At 52.2% G+C, this 16,062-nt stretch overlaps 2 protein-coding genes across 3 annotated transcripts; both read left to right on the top strand.

Annotated features, from left to right (window-relative positions):
• The first annotated feature begins 223 nt into the window (after positions 1-223).
• On the top strand, positions 224-11,078 carry SNRPA (small nuclear ribonucleoprotein polypeptide A). The gene is made up of 7 exons (XM_019804285.2): positions 224-313; positions 773-867; positions 4,321-4,493; positions 6,609-6,788; positions 8,676-8,849; positions 9,197-9,285; positions 10,698-11,078. Exons 2-7 carry the CDS (start codon positions 795-797, stop codon positions 10,855-10,857), a joined length of 849 nt encoding a protein of 282 aa, XP_019659844.1. The 5' UTR covers positions 224-313; positions 773-794; the 3' UTR covers positions 10,858-11,078.
• Positions 11,079-11,219: 141 nt separating this feature from the next.
• On the top strand, positions 11,220-15,963 carry MIA (MIA SH3 domain containing). 2 transcript variants are annotated; one of them, XM_002923693.4, is made up of 4 exons: positions 11,220-14,051; positions 14,138-14,271; positions 14,750-14,860; positions 15,193-15,963. In XM_002923693.4, exons 1-4 carry the CDS (start codon positions 13,922-13,924, stop codon positions 15,214-15,216), a joined length of 399 nt encoding a protein of 132 aa, XP_002923739.2. In that variant the 5' UTR covers positions 11,220-13,921; the 3' UTR covers positions 15,217-15,963. The 2 variants fall into 2 exon arrangements, with proteins under 2 accessions (XP_002923739.2, XP_034494537.1); XM_034638646.1 differs by having other exon boundaries at positions 14,750-15,963.
• The last annotated feature ends 99 nt before the right edge of the window (positions 15,964-16,062 follow it).

The following is a 16,062-nucleotide window of genomic DNA, read 5'->3' as shown; positions in this document are numbered from 1 at the left end:
CCCCGGAAGAGACTGAAGCGTGAGCTGCTTCTCCATTGGGAGGAAGCGCGTGAGGGGGCGTGGCCTTCGCTGACTGGTCCGTAGAGCATCCGGCCGGGTTGGGCGGGGTTTTCTGCCGAGGCGGGAACCCAAATGTCGTTTTGATTGGCAAGATTTGGGCCCAGGGGCGAGACTGACTCTGATTTGTCAAGGTACTGAGTTTCCGCGCGGGATTGGTTTGCAGAAAGACAAAGGCGGGACCAGGAGAGGAAGCTTTTGTAGTCCGCTCTCAGAAACGTAGGAGGCGACACTTGCTGGAGCTGCGGCTCTGTTGGTGAGTAATCTCAGGCAACGGCGGCCGTCGACGCCGGGCGAGCGGAGCGCTTGCCGCCTGGGCCTTGTTGCGCCTCGTGTGGGGAAACTATCTTCCCGCTGCGCGAGGTTAGGGCGAATCAGAGTCGTCTCTTTCTTTAACCGGCTCTTACATCCGGTTTTTTTCTCCTGGGCCGCCCTTTGCGCTCGTGGGCCAATGGGATTCGTCACTTAGGGCGCTCCGCCTACTGGGTCGCGTAGAGCATCTTGGGACTCGTAGTAAACCTCTGGACGTTTCCCTCTACCACGCGGCGTGAGGCAGCAAGTGTCCTGCTTTCGCTTTCTTTCCAAGCTGTGCCTCCTTCCTGCCTCTCTTGAGTTCCTCCTGGAAGGAAGATCCCTGAGCAGCCCGTTAAGCCCGCTTTGGGGCAAAGAATTTGGAGAAACCCAGGACTGAAGTTACCTTTTTTCCTTCTTTCAGCTCTACCTCGTCACCTCTCTCCATGGCAGTTCCCGAGACCCGCCCCAACCACACTATTTATATCAACAACCTCAACGAGAAGATCAAGAAGGATGGTGAGTTCTGGGGATAGTCCAGACTCCAGGTTACCTCACACGAGCCGGCCCCCTTTTCCATCCCCCGCATTCACTTTTCCTCCTTCGCTTTCTCCAGCCAAACTGTCAGAGTTAATCCTTCAGCTTTTGTACACGCTGCTTCCTGTGTCTTTAACGCACCTCCAGTCCATCTTACACTCTGGCCATTAGCCTGGTCACTGTTGTTCATCCTTCAAGGTTTCAGCTCATAGGATTCCTCCCAGAGGCCTTTGGCGTCCTCTTTCCCCTCAGGTGCCTGCCTCTGACTTTCCATAGGCCCTGGACATGTTCCACTCAAGCCCTCATTGTTCTGGGCAGTTATGGGGTTGGCTGCGCTGGTCTGTGAGCTCCTTGAGGGTGAGCGCTGGGACGGTCTTGGTCACCGTGATGTTTTCAGTGACCAGCCCACGATGGAGGTGTTTGATTTCAAAAAGACAATGAAATAATGGTAAGATGGCTAACACCATCATCAGGTACTGATTCGTACCTCTTTACTGCGTTTAATTTGCGCAACAATCCTTCAGGAAGGAGCTGTTATTCCTCTTTCTCAGATTAAGAACCAGACTCGAGTGATGTGACTTGCCCAGAGTCACACAGCAAGGTAACGTGGTTGAGGCCACCAGTGTGGAATTCGACTTAACTCAATTCTTGGGGCGCCTGGGTGGCACAGCGGTTGAGCGTCTGCCTTCGGCTCAGGGCGTGATCCCGGCATTACGGGATCGAGCCCCACGTCAGGCTCCTCCGCTATGAGCCTGCTTCTTCCTCTCCCACTCCCCCTGCTTGTGTTCCCTCTCTCACTGGCTGTCTCTATCTCTGTCAAATAAATAAATAAAATCTTAAAAAAAACAAAACAAAACTCGATTCTTGACATTGGACGTATTTTTCCATTTTCTTTATCACTTTTATTGAATTTCGTTTTCTATATTTGAAAATTGAGTAAAGCTCTAATACTTTCTTTGCATGGATGTTATATGGATTACATAGCCAAACATCCATGCGGTCCTTCCTTTTATGGTATCCGGTTGTTAGTAGGGGCTGGATAAAATTTATTTCATATTATCTCCTTAAGAAAATTCTCGGGTAGAACCAAAGGAGTCTGCTGGGATTAAGTTTGAGGTTACCAATAAAGTTACTGTTGCAGAAAACCAGACAAGCCACGTAAATCCCGGATGTGTTTTGAGAGTATCATGTCCAGCCAGTACTCTGTGATGCTGGGGAAACACTGGAGTCAGAGTCCTGGCCCTGCTTGCTTGCTTCCTTGCTTTCTTTTTTTCTTTCTTTCTTTCTTTTTTTTTTTTTTTTTTAAAGATTTTATTTATTTATTTGACAGAGAGAGAGACAGCCAGCGAGAGAGGGAACACAAGCAGGGGGAGTGAGAGAGGAAGAAGCAGGCTCCCAGTGGAGGAGCCCAATGCGGAACTCGATCCCAGGACCCTGGGATCACGCCCTGGGCCTAAGGCAGACGCTTAATGACTGAGCCACCCAGGCGCCCCATGGCCCTGCTTTCATGGAGCCACAGTCCTGTGGGGAGGGCAGACCTGCTTTCAGACAGTGGTAGTCCAGAGTAGCCAGGGCCGTGATCGGGGAAGCACAAGCAGAGTGGCCACGACTGGGATGGGGCACCCCTGACAGAGGGGTTTGTTCCCTCTCATAGAAGACGAGATATTTCAGAGAAGCCTTCCAGGTAGAGGAAGCGGCGTGTGTGTCGTGGTGAGGGAGAGGAGTGTTCTGAGCCTGGACCAACATGTGCAGATGTCTGGTGGCCAAAGAGAGCCCGAGCCATTTTGGAAACGACAAGTAGTTTTGTGTGTGAGGCTTGTGTCGCAGTCCCTCTACGCCTTCCAGTGAGCAGTGCATTGATGGTTCATGGGATCTTGTGGGCAGGTGGGCCGTTAGACTTTGTCCTGAGGCCATCAGGAAGCCAGGCCAGGGACACAGTCTGGTGTGAGGGTGACGTATGGAGGGTGAACTTGAGTGGGCAAGAGGGGAGAAGGGAGAGAGGCCCAGAGTCCGGGGGAATGACCGAGGCCCAAACTGGGTTCGTGGGGGTGGAGAGAAACACCAGAAATAGCATCAGGAGAATTTTTGATGAATTTTCCCAAAATGCCTTTGCTTCCCTATTTACTCTACTATTTTCTTTTCTTCTCTCACATAGTCTTTCAGCAGGTGTTTTCAGCTCACATGCTTCCTTTGGTTTTTTGTTTGTTTTTTGTTTTAAGGATTTTATTTATTTGTCAGAGAGCACAAGCAGGGGTAGCAGCAGAGGGAGAAGCAGACTCCCCACTGAACAAGGAGCTCCATGTGGGACTCGATTCTGGGACCCTGGGATCATGACCCTAGCCAAAGGCAGACGCCCAACCGACCGAGCCACCCAGGCGTCCCTCAGATGCCTTCTTTGCATAAGATTGGTATTTTTTCCTGTCAGGTGTGGTAGTTTGTCATTGCGATACGGTGGCATGGGGTTCAGGTGGACTTGGGTCCCGATCCAGGTCCCCGCTCTGTAGCTTCTCCCCAGTACCTTCAGGACACTCTGAGCCAGTGACAAATCCTCCGAGAGCCCGTTTCCCTGTTAGTAAAATTGAGACCGTTCTGGTTGCTCTCTCACGAAGTGATTGTGAGAATTTAGTGAAGTTTTTTCCCTAAAACATTTAATGTTATCGTTATTCATGCAAGTGTTTTTGGAAGAGTGTGGGTGCTGGAGTCTGCGCTCAGCCTGGGGCCACTGCAGTAAGCAAATTGGAGGGGCTTGTAGGTAAGGATGGCTAAAACAAGTAAGCAGATCTGATGTCAGGAGGTGGGAAATACCGCAAAGGAAAAGCAAGTAGGGTACAAGGAGTCGGGAGAGTGACTACAGGGCACCTTTATTAAGACAGAATGGTTGGGGGAGGTCTCTGAAGTGGGAACACTTTGCCTGAGACCTGGTTGACTAGAAGGAGGCAGCTTTGTACCCATCAGGAGAAAGGTCCTTGTGGTGGAGGCAGCAGCCAGGGCAAAGGTCCTGAGGCAGCATCTTCATACTGGCCTGGGAAAGGGCTGTGAGGCCAGTGTGACTGGAGATAGGGAGTGGGGTGGAGTGTGGGGAGACCAGGTTGGAGAAGGTGGCCAGGGCCACCTCACACAGGCCTGGGTCAAGGTGCTAGTGACAGGGAAAAGCATGCTCACATTTATCGAGCATTTGTCATGGGCCCTTTGTTACGTGGTCCTCCCGTTCTTCATCCAGCAGCACGGGGTTTGGGGGGGTGGGCAGGTACCGGTACACTCCGTGCTCTCAGAGGTGCCCCCACCACCCACCCCAGTGGTTCTTGGTTGCTGCTGGGATTGCTGGCCCTTGAGGGATCGCTGGTCCTCACTCGGCTCTGAAAAAGGAACTCAGACCCCAGGACAAGGTACCAAGACCTCCAGTCACCCACGGGTCTTCCCTTCCTCCCCCTGCAGAGCTGAAGAAGTCCCTCTATGCCATCTTCTCCCAGTTTGGCCAGATCCTGGATATCCTGGTTTCCCGGAGCCTGAAGATGAGGGGCCAGGCCTTTGTCATCTTCAAGGAGGTCAGCAGCGCCACCAATGCCCTGCGCTCCATGCAGGGCTTCCCCTTCTACGACAAGCCTATGGTGAGCGCTGTGGGTGTGGAGGGTGTGCGTGTGCTGTAGAGTGCTGTGGCAGATGGGGTGGGTCTGGACCTCCTGTCACTTGTAGTCCGGTCCCCTAAAGTTGTGAGTCTGTCTGGCTGTTTGTCAGCATTCACTGCTCTTTGTATTAGGGCATAGGGTGGGGACACCCAGTGACGGAGGGAGCCCCCAGCCCTGCCTTTTCAGACCCTAGATGGTGACGACCCAGAGGGGTCAGGGCTGGGATAGGGGAAGTGCACAGAGCTTGGGGGAGCTTGGGGGAGACACCTCACCCAGGGCTCAGGGAATGCTTTCTGGATGTGAGGCTCAAAGGAGAAGGACTAGCTGGGGAAGGTGGGGGAGAAAGTGTTAGGTAACCGGGAGCATTTGTAGTTGAGGAAGTAGGTCAAGTCGGTTTGGCTGGAGCGAAGGGTGAGCGTGGGGTGGGGATGCTGGAGAGCCATGGAAGGGTTTAGGGAGGTGCCTCTGGCTGTTGGGGAGAGTGGATTAGAGATGGGAGGTTAGGCAAGGCTGGGTAGGGCTCCCAGGTGTGAGAGTTTGGGGAAGGACCAGGGCAGGGGCCATGAATGGGTAGAAACGGGTGGGTTGCAGGGGTTCAAGAGACCAAGTGGACAGCCATGGTGGGTGCATTCTGGGAGGTGGGGAATGGCTTAAAGTGCCCGCCCTGAACTAGCATTCCTGCCCCATCACTGGCAGCCATCTTTGATTCTTGGGGCCTTTTCCCTTATTCTTCTGTCAGTTGAGTTTCACCTGATGGGAATATGCCTCCTTGAACCAACTCCCCTGGGGACGGAACAGCGAGTGCTGGTATGTCCAGGTTCCAGGTGGGTCACCTCCTGTGGAAGACAGAGGGCCCCGGGAGCCGTGGGGTAGCCTGGAACCCTCCCTTCCATGTGGAGAGGGTATTGATTTGCCTGCTGTCGCCTCTGGGTGTGAACCCTGACTTGGCGCATCTTCCATGACTTTCTGGAGCAGCTGGGAATTAGCTCTTGAAGTATAAAGACCAGAATCTTCCTGTGTCAATCCTCCTCCCAGGCTCCCCAGATCACTGCTCAGACCATTTCAAACACTCAAGCAGGAGCGAGTTCCATCAGGGAGTCTGTCAAGCCTGCCTTCGGAACCTCCATGCTGCCCTGTGGCTGTCCTGCCCTGTGGCCGTGCTGGTCTCTGCTTGGACCCCTGCTCCCCACAGGCTCTTCTCCCTGCGTGGCCCCAGTGCTGCTTCCAGCACACCAGTGAAATCTCACTTCCTGCTTAGGACACTCCGTGGCTCCCAGCTTTCTCAGGAGAAAAACCCAAGTTTCAGCATAGTCTCCAGAGTCGCTCGTTGCCTCTGTGATCTTGTCTCCCCCCTCCCCATCCCCGTTGAACTTGAACATGCTGCACACCTTGTCTACCGTTCCCTTTGCTAGAATGCTCTTTTCCTAGATCTCCCTCCCTCTCTCTTTCTGTCTCTACACCAGTGTCACTTCACTGAGGCCTCTTTTAGCCACACTCTGAAATTTTTGATTTTTACCTTTTTTTTTTTTTTTTAAGTAGGCTCCACGCCCAGCCCGGGGCTTGAACTCACAACTCTGAGATTGAGAGTTGCATGCTCTGAGTCAGCCACTTTTTCATCTTTTTCACTGTATCTTTCTCGCCAAGTACAGCATGAGGGCAGGGGCATTTGATGGGCTCATTGCTGTACCCCAGAGTAGAGGTTCTCCATAGATCGGTGAGAATGAGCTTTAGCCTGGGGGTCTAAACTCTTGTCTGATCACACTCCCACCCCCCCCCCCCCCCCCCCGCATAGTGTTCCTGTCCTGGCCTTGTTTCCTCAGGCTTCTGCCTTTGGCCCCATGCTCAGGACTGTCCCATCTTTTCAAAATCCCAGCAACCCACTGACCTAACAGTTACCGTGTGCCAGCTACTGTTCCAAGCACTTAAGTTCCTTTAGTCCTTAACAGTCAGGAAATCTCCACAATCCCCATTTTACAGATGAGGATGTTAAGGCCAGGCGATTTCTGTAACCTTACCGAGCTTCTGGTGAAGGTCTGGTTTTGCTCCCAGGCAATTTGGCCTTGAAGGCTCTTCACCCTTCCGTTCTCTGTTTGGCAGCGCATTCAGTACGCCAAGACTGACTCGGATATCATTGCCAAGATGAAGGGCACCTTCGTGGAGCGGGATCGCAAGCGGGAGAAGAGGAAGCCCAAGAGCCAGGAGACCCCAGCAGCCAAGAAGGCTGTGCAGGGTGGGGCAGCTGCCCCCGTGGTGGGGGCTGTCCAGGGGCCTGTCCCGGTAAGCCAGGGCCTAGAGATGCTGCTCTCTCCCCATCAGGTCTGCCTTAGCCTTGTGGCCTGGCCTGTGGACACAGGGTGGGGGGGAGGTCTACCTTTGGGGTTCTGGCCCCCTCCCTTTCCATTTCCTTTCAGAACTTGTACGCCTCTTTCTCTGAGGGATTGTGCACTTGGGTGATGGACTGCACTTGGAAATGCTTCTGTGCTGGCCTGACTTTTTCGGGAGTTTTCTTTCTCTGTGTCTCCGTTCCTTGGTTTCTTTCTCCCCTTGACCTTCATCTTGTTGTCTGTGCCTTAATGTCTATACAGAAAATCCAGAGGAAGCCACGAACCAACTTTTTTGGATTAATTAGTGAATTTAATTTAGCAGGCTCACCAGAGATAAGGTCAGTGTGGAAGAAGTCAGTTTTATTCCTCTGTGCTAGCAGCAAACAAGTAGACTCCTGATTTAAAAATAGCTCAGGATTAAATCCAACAAAAGGTGTGCAGAAAACACCCACTAAAAATATAGACCATCACTGAGAGAAATGGGATGTGAATTCAGCAAATGGACGGGAGACTCAAAACTTGTTAAGATGCCAGTCCTCCAAATTGGTCTAACACTCAACACAGTTCCAATCAAAACGCCAGCAGGAATTTGGGGGACATTGGTGGCCCATTGCCACAGGTGTGCAGAAAGGCAAGGCTAGGTGGGTGAGGAGAATGAAGCTGGGGGGCCCGCTGTAGTCATCAAGATAATGTGTTGTTGGGGAGGAAGATGGACCAGGTGGCAGAAGAGAGTCCGGAAATAGGTCCACACAGGCATGGTTTCTCAGCGGGTGAAGGCTCCACCCGCAGTCCAGTGGTGAAAGGATTTTTCTCTTTTTTTTGCTAAAAAATGGTGCTGGACGAATTGGATGTCTATGAGACAACGAATTAGTCTTAACTCCGCTATGTAAGTTAATTTGAGATGAATCGTAGACCTCAGTGTGGCAGCTAAAACAATAAAGCTTCTAGAAGGAAACAGGAAAAATCTCTTCATGAACTTTGTGAGGGCCCGAGAAGTAGAAACATCCTGTTTTTTAAGCAGCACGGAGAAAGCACGAAGTACTTCAGAAAAGCTAGATGAATTGCATCTACTCCTTGCTTCTGGGTCTCCGCGTTGGCTTTTGTGCCCAGTCACACACTATTTGTCCGGCTTTCACCGATGTCAGCTCACTTTCCGTCTGGTGTCAGCAGCGGAGCTGGGGTTCCTGCCCAGCCTCCCTGGTCTTACCTACTCCCCTGTTCCACACCCAGCTTTTTGTCAGCCTTTGAGTCCTATGGTTCCCACTCCGGCCGTCCTGTCTCTTTTGGAGGCATGAGTTGTGCGCCTGTGGGCGCCACGGCTCCCTTCTCCCTGCCTCCCCACCACGCCTCCCATTTCTCTCTGCCTCTGCCCTGCCCGTCTCTGTCCGTCTCTGCCCGTCTCTGCCTTCCGCTGTCTGTTCCTCTTTTCTCTGTAGGTCTGGTTTCTCTCCCCTCCTCCCTTAAAGTGTGTTTCTGGAAGGAAAAGCGTAGCATGCTCTTCATGGTGTTTATTTCCACTCCTTTTGTTAAATAGTTGTTAGCATTTGATTTTTTTCCAGTCTTTTTTTTTTTTTTTTTTACTCCTACACTGATAAACAGTTGGATCACATTGGCCAGTTTTTCTATGTTAAAAACATTTTTTTTAAGTTTCTAGTTTGCTGTCCACCTTGAGCCTGGGTCACTTTTGCTCCATCTGTTTTCCTTCGGGTGACCTTTGTCTCGGGTGCCTTGGGCTCTCTCCCTGTGTCTTTCACACCCGAGGTCTCCTGATACTGTCTGGTCTTCTCTGCCTCCAGTGTGTCAGCCACCCCACTCAGCCCTGCCCTCTCTCTCTCTGCAGGGCATGCCTCCGATGACCCAGGCGCCCCGCATCATGCACCACATGCCTGGCCAGCCTCCCTACATGCCGCCTCCTGGCATGATCCCACCTCCAGGCCTGGCTCCTGGCCAGATCCCGCCAGGGGCCATGCCTCCACAGCAGCTTATGCCTGGGCAGATGCCGCCTGCCCAGCCTGTAAGTGTCTCTTTCCCATGGGGTCTCGTAAACAGCTAGAACATGGGAATAAAAAGGGACAAGTGGGGGTTCTGTTGCAGGGGTAGAGAGGGATTGACATGTCTGCTGGGGAGCTTCGGGGGGTCAGGGTGAGGCTGGAGCAGCGACCAGAACTTAGTTGGACCCGGTGAACTTCTGTGGAGCACCCGCTGTGGCCTGTATTCTGGTCGGGGGGCAAGGCAGTGTAGACAGGCAACATCAGGGATGTCAAATAAAGGGGCCAGAAAGAATTCAAGTGGGGCGGGGGTGGGAAACAGGAAGGCAGTACGTCCCCCACTAGACTCATGGGCTCTGTCACTTCCTTGCAGCTTTCAGAAAATCCGCCAAATCACATCTTATTCCTCACCAACTTGCCCGAGGAGACCAACGAGCTCATGCTATCCATGCTTTTCAACCAGTAAGTGGGGCCAGTAGCTGGGCCCGGGCCAGAGGGCGACAGCCAGGAGGTGGCACCATGGGGCCAGGCCTCAGAGTTCTGCTGGTGGAGCCCTGAGCCTGCTTAGGAATTTTAGGGAGGACAGTGACTGGAGGCCTAAATGGTGTGAGGCCAGGCCCACAGCCCGAGGAGGTGTGGTAATGGCAAGCCTAGGGCATAGCAGCGCGGGACCTTCCTCACCTTTGTCAGGGGTGGGGGAGTCCCTGGGCCTCGTCTTTGCAGCCTCTAAATCAGAAAAATGCTAGGTGTGTATAAAGTAACAGTGAGATGGCATCGAGCACTGGCTCGAGGCCCAAATCGGCTACAAAATCAAACTGCATTGGTGGGGGGTGGGGACAATTGAACCCTCACGTGCTGGTAATGGGGTGTGAACCGTATGGCTATTGCGTAGGGTAACTGTTCACTGTTCAGTAAAGGAAGGGGTATGTGCTCACCTGACGACCCTGCTTCTAATCTTAGTATCCTAAAGATCCTCTTAAGACGAGTCCCGAGGGGTGTGGGGTTCATTCCTCCGGGTGGTGGGGAGTTGGAGGCGGCCGGGCAAAGGAGAGGTCAGACGTGCTACTGGCCATGGCCTCCTCTGGGGCAGTTGGAGGAACAGAGCAACGCGGATGGTTTTTTGTAACAGTGCCGACAGGGAATTTTGAGAAACTCCGTAAGGCAGAAAAAACAATATCACACGTATATCCTTCTGTAAAACAATACGTACTTTGTAAGAACAGCGGCAGAAAGTGTCCCCAGCAAGCAAGAGGATGGTTGCCTGATGGGGAAGGAAGTTAGGGAAGAGAAGGGGGAAATGAGAGAAACAGCGGATCATAAAAAGTCAAGGTAGTGTTTATTTCTGGAACAGGGTGGGTGGGTTATGACTGGGGAAGGACGGGGTGGAGGCAGTGTCCTGTTTCTTTTTATTACTATTATTTTTAATTTTTTTTTATTTTTAGAAGATTTTATTTGAGACCGAGAGAGAGCACCTAAGCAGGGGGCGGGGCAGAGGGAGAGCGAGAAGCAGGCTCCCTGTTGAGCAGGGAGCCCAATGCGGAGATTGATCCCAGGACCCTGAGATCATGACCTGAGCCAAAGGCAGAGGCTTCACTGACTGAGCCACCCAGGCGCCCCCATGTGTCCCGTTTCTTGATCTGAGTTGTGGTTGCATAGGCATAGGTGTTCCCGTTGAGGTACTTCCTTAAATGACACCTGTGTGTACTTGCTTGTGTTGGGGTTACCCACTTAGCACTGGGTGCATTTGGGGCTGGGTAATCCTTTCTTACTGCACGTTGTAGGATCTTAGCATCTTTGGCCTCTATGCTCCAGATGCCAGAGCATTTGGGGGAGATGCTGAGTCTGGATCCCTGAGGTCTTTTCCCATCTTTCAGGTTCCCTGGCTTCAAGGAGGTCCGCCTAGTCCCTGGGCGGCATGACATTGCCTTTGTGGAGTTTGACAACGAGGTCCAGGCGGGGGCTGCTCGTGATGCGCTGCAGGGCTTCAAGATCACGCAGAACAACGCCATGAAGATCTCCTTCGCCAAGAAGTAGCACCTTTTCCCCCGCCTGCCCCTGCCCCCTGTTCTGGGGCCACCCCTTTCCCCCCTTGGCTCAGCCCCCTGAAGGTAAGTCCCCCTCGGGGGCCTTCTCAGAGCCGTGTGTGAGTGAGTGGTCGCCACACAGCATTGTACCCAGAGTCTGTCCCCAGACATTGCACCTGGCGCTGTTAGGCCGGAATTAAAGTGGTTTTTTTGAGGTCTGGTTTTTCGCAACCATTTGTCGTTTTTATTTTCTCGTCCTCTGTGCCGCCTTTTCTTGCACTTCAGAATAGGGTGTTGGGACCCCTTAGCATGTTGGGGTTTGCAACCTTGGGAAAACAGAGAATAGTGTAGTAACTGTCTAAGCGTCAGGCATCTTTCCTAGTTTGGAAAAATGCCTGTTTTGTCTCAATCAGCATTCAGAGCAGGAAATTGAAACCCAGGCTGCCATGTCCAGTTGGGCAGGTTGTGTACTACACAAGGATGCCACGTTTAAGGGCACACTATTCACTTTGTAGATTCGTATGTTTTTTTAACATGATAGTGTCCAGAAAGGTTTTTCTTCACCTTTTTTGAATCTTCACACAAATGTCCTCTGTCATAGCAACAGTCCCGAGAAATCACACTAGATACTTGTGGAAGAAAAGGAAGGGAACTGGGTGTTCAGGAATTCATTGGAAGGATAGAAGGAGTGGTAGCCTGGGTTTGAGACTCTGGAGTTGAAGCTTGCAGTCTCTGAGCTGCAGTCTGGACTTCAGGAAGGCGCCACTGTTGCTGATGGAAGTGCCCATCCCACATGGGAAGCTACTGACCAGGCACAAAGGGTATGGCCACTTCAAACACCGCTGATCTTCCGTGCTGGCCACCTGCCAGCCAGGAGCCTCAGGCAGGTGTCTGAACCACATCCTCCAGTCCCCTGGCTGCAGGGGAGTCTAGGAAATGGAGTTTCTAATTGCACAGTCATGTAATCTGGCTGAAGCTATGGATAAGAGGGGAGATCAAAAGAGGGACCTTCTTTGGCAGTCTTTTGCACACCTGATCCGGAAAAAAAATTTTTTTTAAAGATTTATTTATTTGAGAGAGAGACAGTGGGTTGCAGGGGGCAGAGGAAGAGGGACTCTCTGCTGAGTAGGGAGCCCAACAGGGGGCTCGATCTCAGAACCCTGAGATCATGACCTGAGCTGAAGTCAAGACGCTTAACCGACTGAGCCACCCATGCGCCTCTGGACAATTTTTTAATTGACTCAAAAATACATATATTGCTTAAGACCCTTTTTCAGGCCATGTACACAGAAAAATGAGATCATTTGCCAGAAGTAGAAAATTGACCACAAAAATAAATCTTAGAAGACTGTTAAATTCTGTGTGGTCATCTTCCGTGAAGGCTCTCAGCCCAAGCCACCTCCTGCTCTGCTTTTTTCTGTTAAAGAGGAACATCAGTGTTTGCAGTGGTAAAGACTTAACAGCACCAAATACAGTCTTTCTCCTTGTAGGATCTGAAAGGAGAAAGGGATTGTTGTCTCCGCTAAGAGGCAAGTCTTGTTGCTAATGGCAAGTGGAAATGTCTTGCCCACCACACTGGCAGCCCCAGGTCCTGGTTTTTCTTCTTTCTTTTTTCTCTTCCCCATGAGCAATTGATGTCCCCACTCCAAGCTTCATTTTCTTCCCGTGTAAGGGAAGAATTCCTGTATGTTAGTACCGTGGTATTTCTTGTTGGTACATGCCACTACCCCCAGCGCACCCCCACTGCCAGGTACTCAGGAAGCACTATAAACTCAGCAAATACGTGTTAAGTACCTATCGTGCTAAATACTGTTCTTGGCACAGGACATGCAGCGGTAAACGAAATAGACAAGCTAACTGCAAATACTGTGTTCTGATAAACAACTGGGACCATGGGGCTGGTCCCAGGTGATCAAGGAAGCCAATCATTGGACGTGACTTCTGAGCAGAGCTCCTTCTCCCATCCATGGTGGCGGTGCTGTGTATTGGGTGCATGGAGTTGGCTGAGGTCCAGGCTTGCCCCTGATGAATTCTTCCCCACCCCCAAGTCCATGCACACCCAACCCACTTCCCCCTCACAAAAGTTTGAACTTAAGGCCAAAGGTGAGAATGCCCGAGGACGGGAGATGGCCGCCCAGGAGAATGACCTTGGCACGGGGATCTAGTGGAGACGCAGTTTTTAAAGGTTGAGACTTGAGTTCAAGTTCCGCCTCTGTTTTCTCCTGACCTTTGGCGACAATGGACAACTCCACACTCAGTGAATGATGGGTGTGGGTGGGCCTGAGCCAAATCTGGCCCCTCGGCTTCCTGGCTCTAACCTTGGGCAAGTTTCTGAAGGCTCTCCCCTGCCATTTCCATGGTGAGTGGGGTTCTAACAGCCCTCTTAAGGTGATGCTGAGTGTCCATTTGAGTTAATAAGAAAAATTACGTGCGGAGTGGTCTTTAAATAACGGTTAGCTTTCCTGGTCCCTATTTTACAGAGGAGTAAGGCGAGGCTCTTAGAAGAGAAATCGCTTAGCCCGGGTCACCCAGTCAGGAAGTGGCTTATGAAGATAAATAGTGATTATGGTAGGGCATTGCTAGCCTTAAGACCCAGCATATAATACTTGGTCCTTGAGAGTGGGGGCTGTTCCTGGCGATCAAAAGGCTGCCTTGTTCTGTCCTGAGCACAGGAAATTCCAAGGTAGTTTCTGTACTAGCTCCCTGTTTTCTGTTCTTGGAGGGGGCAGCAGAGAGGCCCGGGTACCCAAGCAGCCTCACGAGAAATGGAATTGAATATCTCAACCTGCCTGTCTGGCCTCTGATTGTGGAGGGGGTGGGGGGTGGCTCTCACTTGGAGTGGCCTGGACTGCTTGGGCCTATCTGGGCATTTCCTTGGGCAGGCAGCCCTCACCCTGGCCTTGAAGTGGTTCTGGCTGGGTAGCAACCTCTAGGTGTCGTGGGAGAAATTTGGAACTGGTTAAGGGCGGAGACTGGACCGAGGACACAGGTTTCCTTGTGTTGCTGGAGAGAGGGAGGGCAGAAGGAAACTGGAGACCCCATTTCCCCCTCAGTCACTCTCTTGCTTGGAGTCCATGATGGCTGGCTCGCCAGTGTTCCTCGGTGTCATTGTTTTGCTGTCTGCCTTCCCAGGGCCTAGTGTCGGGGGCCGCGCCATGCCCAAGCTGGCTGACCGCAAGCTGTGTGCTGATGAGGAATGCAGCTGTAAGAGCTGGGGGTTGGGGGGCCTGGGGGCTTGGGCTACCAGCCCGTGTGGAGGGTGCTGTCATTCCCTTCTATTCCTTCCCTAGACCCCATCTCCATGGCTGTGGCCCTTCAGGACTACGTGGCCCCCGACTGCCGTTTCCTGACCATACACAGGGGCCAAGTCGTGTATGTCTTCTCCAAGCTGAAGGGCCGAGGGCGGCTCTTCTGGGGAGGCAGTGTGAGTCTTGGGAGAACAGAAGAGGAAAGAATGTGAGGCTGGGGTGGGAGTATACCCTAATTTTCCACCCAAAGGGAAAATTTGAGGGGATGGACTGAAATAGTTTGGCAGGGGGGAAGGGGTATTGTGATCTACTTGGTTTTTACCTTGTTGAGCAATTATGGGGCACCCACTGTAGTGCCAGGCTCTGTTCCAGACCCTGAAGATACAACAGCGAATGATCCCTTTTATTCTAATGGAAGGAGACAAGTTATCAAAAGATATCAGCAAATATGTGCTCCTCCAAGAATTAATACACACTGACTCAGGGGCTACTTCAGGTGGTCAGGGAGGGCCTGCACGCAGTGACTGTAAGCTGAGATCTGAGTGACAAGGATGGAGCCAGCCATCTGGAGATCAGGAAGAAAAGTGCTATGGTCTTCAGCAGGAACGAGTTTGCCGTCTTCCCAGACCCCGGCATTGAATTCTTCCTCTCCAGGTTCAGGGAGATTACTATGGAGATTTAGCTGCTCGCCTGGGCTACTTCCCCAGTAGTGTTGTACGTGAGGACCAGACCCTGAAACCTGGCAAAATCGATGTGAAGACAGATGTGAGTGTCTTGGGGGCTGACAGGGATCGAGAGGGAGGACCCTGGGGTTGTGAAGATGGGCAGAAATGCTTCTGCCTTTGGCTCCCTGGCAGCGTGGCTCTGTGCGCTGGGACAAATTTCCTCCCTCAATTTTCTTATCTGTAAAATGGGGAGTGATTTTTAAGTCCCTGTCAGATTGAGAGGTGCAAAGATTAAGGGGCTCTGGGCTAATTTGCATAGCACGTGTTTGGCCAAACCTGGCCCCTGCCGCTACAGCCTTTGCTAAAACCACCAGATCCTTTGCGGTGTGACCGCTGGTTTTCTCCCCACTGTTTTCCCTTTCTCTTTTTCAGAAATGGGATTTCTACTGCCAGTGAGCTCAGCCTACCACTGTCCCTGCTGTTTTTTTCTTCCCGGCATTATGCAAATATATCACCCAAGTGCAAAATTTGCGGGTCTCTGTGGTCTTTATTGGGGGGGGGGTGCGGGGAGGAGGTGTAACAAAGGAAATGCTTCCCCAGGTTCCTGAATTTAGCCAGTCAGACCCCTGACTGTGGTAACGTCAGTGGTTGCTAGGCAGAGTTCCACCGATTAAAAGCTCTTCGCTCTATGCTGGGTACCGGAGGTGGGCTCCTAAGCGTAGATACCAGACACAGCGAATGAGAAGGCGGAATAACCTGAACAGTCCGGGTGCGGGTTGTGACCTTTCTAGACCAATTGGAGGGAGTTGAACTATTGGGAATGAGCCAATCGGACCATGAGGAAGACATAAATCACAGAGGTTTTCGTGGAAGATCATCTGCAAAGGGAGGTGGGAGGTTAGTCTGCACGTATCCTCCCCCCCGCCCGAGTTTTCCTCTTTCTTGCCTTTGAGGTCAGAGAGAGTGCTCGCCAGCTCAATATCTGCTCCTCTTCAGGGTCTGTCAATCCTGTCCATGCCCCCTTCTTTGCAGTCATGTCCCCGCCCCCAGGTCCGCTCCTACCCAATCCGGAGTCTCGACTCTGCACCCGTACTCCTGACCAAATCCGTTGCTCAGCTCGGCTAAGCATTTCTGTACGGTCCCTTCCCACTTGCTCCGCCAATCGCTCGTCTTGGTCCTTCCCCCTTTGGCCCGTCCCCTCTCAAGCTGCCAATCCGCGCCTTTTGTCCCGCCTCCTGGCCGCCGAGCTCGCCAATCCCTGCCCTTCGGAAGCGTGGCCTGGTATCCCGCAGCCCTAGCGAG

The sequence above is a fragment of the Ailuropoda melanoleuca genome, chromosome 12 (genome assembly GCF_002007445.2).
Source record: "Ailuropoda melanoleuca isolate Jingjing chromosome 12, ASM200744v2, whole genome shotgun sequence".
Lineage (NCBI taxonomy): Eukaryota > Metazoa > Chordata > Mammalia > Carnivora > Ursidae > Ailuropoda > Ailuropoda melanoleuca.
Note: the sequence above shows the minus strand (reverse complement) of the source record. Positions and strands in the feature narration are given on the sequence as shown.